Genomic DNA, 8,201 nt, shown 5'->3' on the forward strand with positions numbered 1-8,201 from the left:
GCACCTCTTTTTGCCCCAGCTTTCCCTAAAGATATAGTTGCAATCAATAAAACAAACAAATGGTTCACATCAATGGAGACTACAGAAAGGAAATCAACAATTATAGCAACAACCTACAGATATGTTACAACCTCCTAAACAATACCATTGGACTTGCCTGAATTTTCTATTACTTTTAGTATTTTTTACAAACTTGTTATCTTATGTTTTTCAATCATGTGATCTTGGCGCTTATTATGCCAAGATGCCACGCCAAGATGCCGTGCCAAGGGCGCCTGGGAGAAATCCACGCTTCTACGCAGCCCGCAGCATACTTCTCATTTGTCTTAAATACTTCTTTTCTCACACGCACAGACCATGTAGATAGTGCGCCCTTGTCATATATACAGCAGGGAAAATTGCTTGGAGACCCCAAGTCAATTTTACCTTGTCTCATACCCATTGAGGAGGAAGCCCAGCCAGCTAAGTAGCTGGCCCCCTATTCTTTAGAAGTTAACCCCTATTTCTTGCGCTCACCACACCTCCCAGGCCTCAGGCCCCATTGGCAGTAGTTAGCAGTAGGTTGCCCTAAGCAACAATAGTATAGCCTAGTTACAGTAGATTACATAAGTTAGCTTGTAGTAGTACAGCCACAAGCGCCCACCCACTAGCGTGTACCCAACCTTACAGTTGGCGTACAACAGATATCCAAATATAATGGTCAACTTCATTTGATCAATTGAAACAGTCTTCAAATATGGATTAAGCATATACATTCATGAAGCCCTAGGCATCAAAAGGGCAACATTATGGAACTTGACAAGAAATGGAACATACATACATACCCAACCACTATGGTAAAGATGGGGAACATATGGACAGGGCCAAAAATGTTTTTATAATCCAAGAAGCCAAAACCAAAGAATGTAGTGAAGCAACAGCACAAATTGTTCAAAAATTCAAAGAAGCAAAAGGCCTACATGTTATATTTGCAAAGGATACAGCATATCTATTACAAGCTGCAGAAACAATCTTTGAGGCAGCAGCAACAAATCTAGAGATACAATTGAATAGAGTCTCAGGCAATAAGGACACCACAAAGCTGTAACAAAAATAATTGAAGAATGGCTCAAAATAAACAAGGCAAACACGTCCATTGTTAAGAGCTGTAAACAATATAGGAACAGATTGCAATGCTGGACAATTATAGTACACTTTAGTGACACAGACAAGCTCAAAAGAATTGATATTGCACTTAGGAGCAATAATAAAGGCAAGCCAATCAAAATAATAATAATAGAGAAGAAAAGAAACCATTAAATACATTTATAGGATTAGAAGCTAGTCAAAATGTTTGGCACTAATGCAAACACAATTATCTATTAAAGCAAGGGAAGCCATGGGAAAGCTGACTAACCTCAGAGACATTTTTGACAGCTGACTAGGGTCCAGCACAGCTTAGGCGCCAAGCCAGCCTGGCAGCCAGGGGGGATCCAACATGGACACAAAGCGTTGTATCAGTGTATATCAGTGTATATGATAAAGTGTACACATATAATATTAGCAATTAAATAAAGACTAAGTTAGTTTCAAAAGGAGTTGCAAGTCAATACACATGTATATTACTTGAAAGATAATGGTATAGTACACTGTGAGAGAAAAAAAGAGGAGAACAATATAAAGTACCTCTATCTCAGCCAATAGTTCACCAATTTGGACAATATTATGCTCATTTGGATGCTAGAGGGGGCATGAACAAATTTTATTAAGGGGCTTAAGCGTCAAAACAGCAGGAGAAAGCTCCCCCCCTGCTAATTGCAAATTTTGGCACATTTGATTAGTGGTCTGATTACCATGTTGTAATCAGACACCCCCAAAATAAGACTGGGGTGTTTTTCACCCAAGGGTGTGGGCCAAAAAATACCCAGGTCCAACCATGTGGGGAGAAGAAGAACAAAATCAATTACAGTGTGGATCAATCAAAAGTACAATCTCCCCACATCAAAATCATTGCAACCAAATAAAGTGAGCTGCACATTAAATAGTGGGCAATTGTTGGGCAATAATTAAATTAAAAATACAACAACTTTGCAGGCTATTTGTGAAAAGGGGTATCACCTCCCAAGAATACTCAAGTGTTTAAAAACACTATCTCAATAAGAAAATGTGTGTATTATGAATGATGTTATGCAGCTTTTTGAGTACTAATGTTATTGATCTATTAGGTCTCAACTTACTACCCCAGAGAGAAATAGAGCCCAGGCCAGGGGTGAACAGTGTGAACAGCAAGCACAAGTCAGTCCTGATGCTTGACGTACTCCTTCCAGCTCTCTACCAGCAGCACAGTTGGAAGTCATGCCTGTAGATCCACCAGCTAGAAATCAAGCATTCAGCAATTGTCAATTGGGCTGGCAAAGGCAGATAGCGTTGGTGGCAGCTTCTAATGCTGAGACTATTCAAAACAATCCATTGGTAGGTTAATATAACTGTCCCTTTAGTGTCTCAACTCATACTTATCTTTGTTAGAACCCCCCACCTGGGCCCAGCCATGCAGCTTTGGCTCAGAGGGCAAGGCAAGAAAGGGAGCGTGCACAGAGGGAAGCAGCTGCTCAGGCAGTGCAAGCCAGCAGGTAAACCAATAAATGAATTTCAGAAAATATATTATTAATAAAAGGTTCAAGCCTCCACATGTAGCCCTAATCCTGGAGGAACCACCACATGCCCCATTGGACCCACCTCAAATCCTAGGAAATCAGCATGTACCTGTGAATATTGAGGACAATCAAGTGGGCATTAAACCAATTGCTACATAACATTTTGCCTTACTGAACTTTTGATACAGGAGAACATTAATCAAGAACCTTGACACAATAACATTGGACAGGGGGACATGCATGCCTACCCACAGGTAAGTTGCTTGGCAAGTGTAAAAATAGGAAAAGACTCTTATAAATATTGCCAGCCTAATGAGCAGCCATTACCACCAGCACAGCTCAATGAGGCAGCTGAAGAGTGCACTGCAGCCAAAGCAAAACGCAATTGTGTTGTTGGTTGGCTATCTTGCACTGGGCAACATGATTTGGGGCCAATGAATGTTAGATGTCCTAAATGTCAAGCTTGGCATTGGGATGCTGAGCGTCTAAAGGGGAATACAATTGCTTTTGGATCATGCTGTCTCTCAGGGCAGATTGTCTTCCCTCCCCTAGATGTCCACCAAGAGAGCTTTGGGAGCTTTATACAGGGGGGCACCACCTCTCTCAAAACTTCCAGAAAAGCATTTGAGCTCTCAATGCAGCATTGGCATTCACTTCATTTGGTGCAACAAGTATTGGTGAGGTGCCTGCAGGTCAAGGACCTTATATCTTCAAAATTGGGGGGAGGTTCATCACCTTTCTGGGGTGCTTGACAGGGCTCCAGAGGGTCAGCAGCCTCAATATGCCCAACTCTATCTTTATGATCCACATGATGCTGCTAATTTCTGCACAAGGAACCAGCATAATGCTGGAATTGACCCAGGATTGATGTGCTTGCTCACTGGGGTGATTCATGAGTCACATGAGTATGCTGCTCTGTATAAGCAAGCATGGCAGAGGATGCAAGAACAACCTGTTCAGACTGTGTCCATTGTTCTTTGCCAGCAGTGGAACACTGACCCAAGGAGATACAATCCCAACCAGTGATGAGATTGCTCTGATCTTGGCTGATAATGCTTTGAACCAGCAGCATGATATTGTGCTGTTCAAGCATGATGGAGGCTTTCAAAGGATGAGCTCATGGAACCCTGCATATGCATGTCTGCATTATGTTCTACTTTTTCCTAAGGGTGAACATGGGTTCCAGAGACACATACCCATTCAAGGCTGGCAATGGCAGCCTGGCTTGCACCCTCAAGCAGCTCAAAGAGTTGCTCAATTGGATGTAGAAGGGCATGAGCCAGATGATGATGAGGAGGATAATGGCCCAGCTGGCAATCAACGGCAGAGAAGAATTGTTGTATCAGAAAGAGAGTATTATGCCTATTATCTGTTCAGCTGTGAGGATCCAGATGTTCAAACCCACTATCCTGGTGCCAATGGAACCTTTTCAACCATCTTCTGGGCTGGACATTTATTCCAACAGTACCTGGTGGATGTCTGGGCCATTGCTGATCAGAGTAGACTACTTGGCTACACAACAACCAATCTTCACTCAGAGTGGAGTTGTACAGTGGCCTATGTGATGCACTCTTGAGTGATAACCTCACATGTGGAGAACAGGTTGGCTGTTATTTCTCCCATCTTCTTACTATGGTGGCCCACAACAGATGGCTGAGAGCTATCAGGATGCCATGGCTATATCCTGCTACCTTGGTGGGCCACAGCTGTTCATCACAATGACAGCTAATCCAAAGTGGCCAGAGATACATAGTGCTCTGCTGCCAGGTCAGACTTATTCTGACAGGCCAGATCTCATTACCTGGGTCTTTGAGCTGAAACGCCGCCAGTTAATGGAGGATATCATCAAAAAGGGATTTTGGGAAATGCATTGCACATGTTCACACCATTGAATTCCAGAAGAGAGGCCTGCCTCACATGCACCTCTTAGTATGGTTGGAGCATGCATCTCACATCCTGGAGCCTGGTGATGTAGAGCTTATTTGTGCTGAGCTTCCAATTGCAGAAGGCCCAGGTGCAGACCCTGCCCTATATTCAGTAGTCACTTCTTCCATGTTGCATGGCCCATGTGGTCCTGATCATTCTGATGCTCCATGCTGGGACAAAGACAAAAAGGCCTGTACAAAGGGTTATTATCCCTTGAAGCAATGGAATGCACAGACTATTATGGTTGCTGACTCATACCCCTCTACTGGTGTAGGGACAACGGTCAAACTTTCAGAAAGGTTATTAGTGGGGTTGAAATTACCTTTGATAATAGACATGTTGTTCCCTACAATCCATTCCTGTCCAAAAGGTACACTTGCCATATCAATGTGGAGACATGCTCTGGGATTAGGGCAATCAAATATGTCTTCAAGTATGTGTACAAGGGGAGTGATAGGATATCCATAGAGCTCACTACAAATGCTGAAGGGGATGCACAGCAAGATCAAAATCTAGATGAGATCAGGACACATCTGGATGCATGCTGGGTATCCCCCTATGAAGCACTTTGGCAGCTTTGAAGTTCTCCCTGCATCAGGAGGTACCCAACATTGTCTGTCTACAAGTCCATCTCCCTGAGCAGCAATCAGTTTCCTTCTGTGCAGGCCAGTTGATTGAGAATGTGATTGCTGCAGCCAAGGACAATTTCTCACTGCCTTCTTCAAGTTGAATGCACATGAAAATCAAGAAGTCTGCAGATTTGCAAATGAGTTAGTCTATCAAGAAATTCCAAACAAGTTCACCTGGAATAAGACCACTTGGAAGTTTTCTTTGCAGAGGTTTACACGAACAATGGGGTTGTCAGGTTCTCCACTGGGGCTATTGGAGGGATGTATTTTGTTCCACCAAACAGTGGGGAAAGATTCTACCTTAGAACTCTTCTCACTATGGTGCATGGCCCCACTTCCTTTGAAAGCCTCCGTACCTTTGAAGGCCAAGTCTTTCCCACTTTCAAAGAGGCTTGCATTGCACAAGGACTACTGGAGAGTGATGAGGAGTGGGCCAGATGTCTTGCAGAAGCTGCCCAGTATAAAACTGGGAGGCAGCTGCACTGCCTCTTTGTGGTCATCTTAACTGCTTGCCATCCTATGGACCCAGGACAGCTATGGATTCAGTTCTGTGCTCAAACCTGTGATGATCTTAGATACAAACTAAGTCAAGAGCCCTGGAACTGTCCACATGCCTTGGATGAATATGTTTATGATTTTGGTCTTTACCTGGTTGAAGTTTTAGTCCTTGAGACTGGATCAAATATGCAGGATGTCAATATGCCAACTTGCCAACAGAATTGGGATCAAATCAACCAAGAACAAAACTGTCTCATCCAGGAGCAGTATGCATTACAGGATGCACAGCCTGAGGGGTTGGAGGATCAGCTTCAACAACAGCTTAACAATGAACAGCTTGCTGCCTTCAACCAAGTACTTGCCTCAGTTCAAAATGATCTTGCGGTCACATTCCTCCTTGATGGACCTGCAGGGACTGGCAAAACATTACTGTACTGGACCTTATGCACTACTCTCCATGCTCAAGGGAAAATTGTGATATGTGTTGCATCCTCTGGACTAGCTGCTCTGCTGCTTCCAGGAGGGAAGACATCACATTCTGTTTTCAAAATCCCAATTGAGATCAAGGAGGAAAGTACTTGCAATATCTCAAAGCACTCAGAACTTGCTGCCCTTATTGCACATACAGATTTAATCATCTGGGATGAAGTACCTATGCAGCATAGATTCTGTGCTGAGGCATTTACTGCACCTGCAAAGACATTGCAAATCAGCCAGACAAGCCATTTGGAGGTATCACTGTGGTTTTTGGAGGAGACTTCCGCCAAACCTTACCTGTCATCCCTAAGGGAACACCAGAGCAGATTGTTGCAGCATGCCTCAAAGAGTCACCACTTTGGGCTGGCATAGAGAAGATGAGGCTCACCTGTAATATGTGCCTACAGCATGGGGATGCAGAGATGGCTGAGTTTGCCACTTGGCTTTTAGGAATTGGTGAAGGCCTTCAACTTCCCCAGGGGACCACCTCATCTGAAACTGCATTCAAGCAGTCCATGTTAGTGGAAAGCAGAGACAGCTTAATTAACAAGATCTATGGGAACCTTGATCAACTCCCTCAGCTAAATGATGAATACTTCTGTAGTTGCACTATCCTTACACCTTGGAATGATGATGTTTTGATCCTGAACAAGATAATTCTCAGAAAATTTCCAGGGGAAATGCAGATCTTCCACAGTGCTGACAAGGTCATTTATGAGGCTGGAGTGGATGATGAGAGGCTTGGGACATTGTCAACAGAGTACCTCAACTCCTTGAACTCTGGAAGTATTCCACTCTCAGATCTGGAACTCAAAGAAGGCTGTCCTGTTATGATACTGTGCAACTTAGCCCATTCACAAGGTGTCTGCAATGGAACCTGTGGCATTGTAACCTGCATAGGATCACATGTTTTGGAGCTCTGGTTACTCACAGGCTCTGAAGCAGGTAAGTAACTTATATAAATCAATTTGAGTATTATTAATCTTTACCTTACAGGGAACACTGTATTCATTCCAAGGATCTCTCTAACTCCCCCAGAGACTGAGTTTGGCTTCCAACTTTCCAGGCGCCAATTTCCAGTTCAAGTTGCATTTGCTATGACAGTCAACAAGTCTCAGGGGCAGTCAGTTGACCATGTTGGTTTGGACCTTGAACGTGAAGCTTTCTCCCATGGACAACTATATGTTGCATTTTCTAGATGTACTTCTGCTTCCCATGTTTTTGTCTATAACTGTAAACATGCACCTACTACCAGGAATGTTGTGTATAAGACTGCTTTAAGGAATTGATGATTATTGTTACTGAATGTTACTTTTGTTTGAATCTTATGTTGTATTTTCTGTTTTATCTACTGTTGTTTTGTTTGTTTTGTTTGTTTTGTTTATTTTTTCCGTTTTTTTTGTACTGTGTCTGTGTTTTGTTATGTCTGTCTTATTTATTAAAATTGAATTGGTCTTAAAGATTCTTTAAAGTTAAATTGTTGTATCTCAGAATTATGCAATTTTAGCAAGTAAAGTTTGAATCCTGGAGGTACAACAGGTCAGTAAGGCTCATATTTGTTAAAACAGACCTAGTAGCACCAGAAAAGTGCTCTGGATGCAAAGAAATAGGTCACTTATTTGCCAACTGTAAATATCCAATGCTGTGTGTGCACTTTTCAAAGAAGAACCTGGTCTTGATAGAGGATGAATGACAAGATAGTGGGATATATTGTAATGAATAAATATACAATGAATCAACTTAACCAGGTACAACAAAGAACAAACAAAACAAAGATTTAAATGGTGGAATAAAACCACAAGACCCAGCAAAAGCTCTCACAGAGACATTCTATTAGTTAAAGATAACTGGTATAATGGGGTCAACACTTAAGTATTGAGTGGGAAGACACTAGGAGACAGAAATCCTGAAACTGGAGTGCTGGCAGAGTATGTGGCAAAATACCTCCAAAAAACATGAGAAAAGTAAAACAAATGGCAATATTGTTTAACCAGCATGTCAACTATTGTAAACTACAATCAAGCAAACCTTGTGATCA

The 8,201-nt window shown here is 42.5% G+C and overlaps 2 protein-coding genes across 2 annotated transcripts; both read left to right on the forward strand.

Annotated features, from left to right (window-relative positions):
* Positions 1-2,334: 2,334 nt before the first annotated feature.
* RhiXN_02450 (Helitron helicase-like domain at N-terminus) lies at positions 2,335-5,140 on the forward strand (the record flags this gene model as incomplete). The annotated part of the gene is made up of 9 exons (XM_043322267.1): positions 2,335-2,451; positions 2,506-2,609; positions 2,654-2,765; positions 2,838-2,887; positions 3,389-3,538; positions 3,594-4,180; positions 4,236-4,511; positions 4,564-4,992; positions 5,049-5,140. The coding sequence occupies 9 exons, from the start codon at positions 2,335-2,337 to the stop codon at positions 5,138-5,140; spliced, it is 1,917 nt and encodes a 638-aa protein (XP_043177763.1).
* Positions 5,141-5,506: 366 nt separating this feature from the next.
* On the forward strand, positions 5,507-7,452 carry RhiXN_02451 (ATP-dependent DNA helicase PIF1; the record flags this gene model as incomplete). Its single annotated transcript, XM_043322268.1, has 3 exons — positions 5,507-6,418; positions 6,475-7,108; positions 7,160-7,452. 3 exons carry the CDS (start codon positions 5,507-5,509, stop codon positions 7,450-7,452), a joined length of 1,839 nt encoding a protein of 612 aa, XP_043177764.1.
* Between the last annotated feature and the right edge of the window lie 749 nt (positions 7,453-8,201).

The sequence above is a fragment of the Rhizoctonia solani genome, chromosome 3 (assembly GCF_016906535.1).
Source record: "Rhizoctonia solani chromosome 3, complete sequence".
In the NCBI taxonomy this organism is placed as follows: Eukaryota; Fungi; Basidiomycota; class Agaricomycetes; order Cantharellales; family Ceratobasidiaceae; genus Rhizoctonia; species Rhizoctonia solani.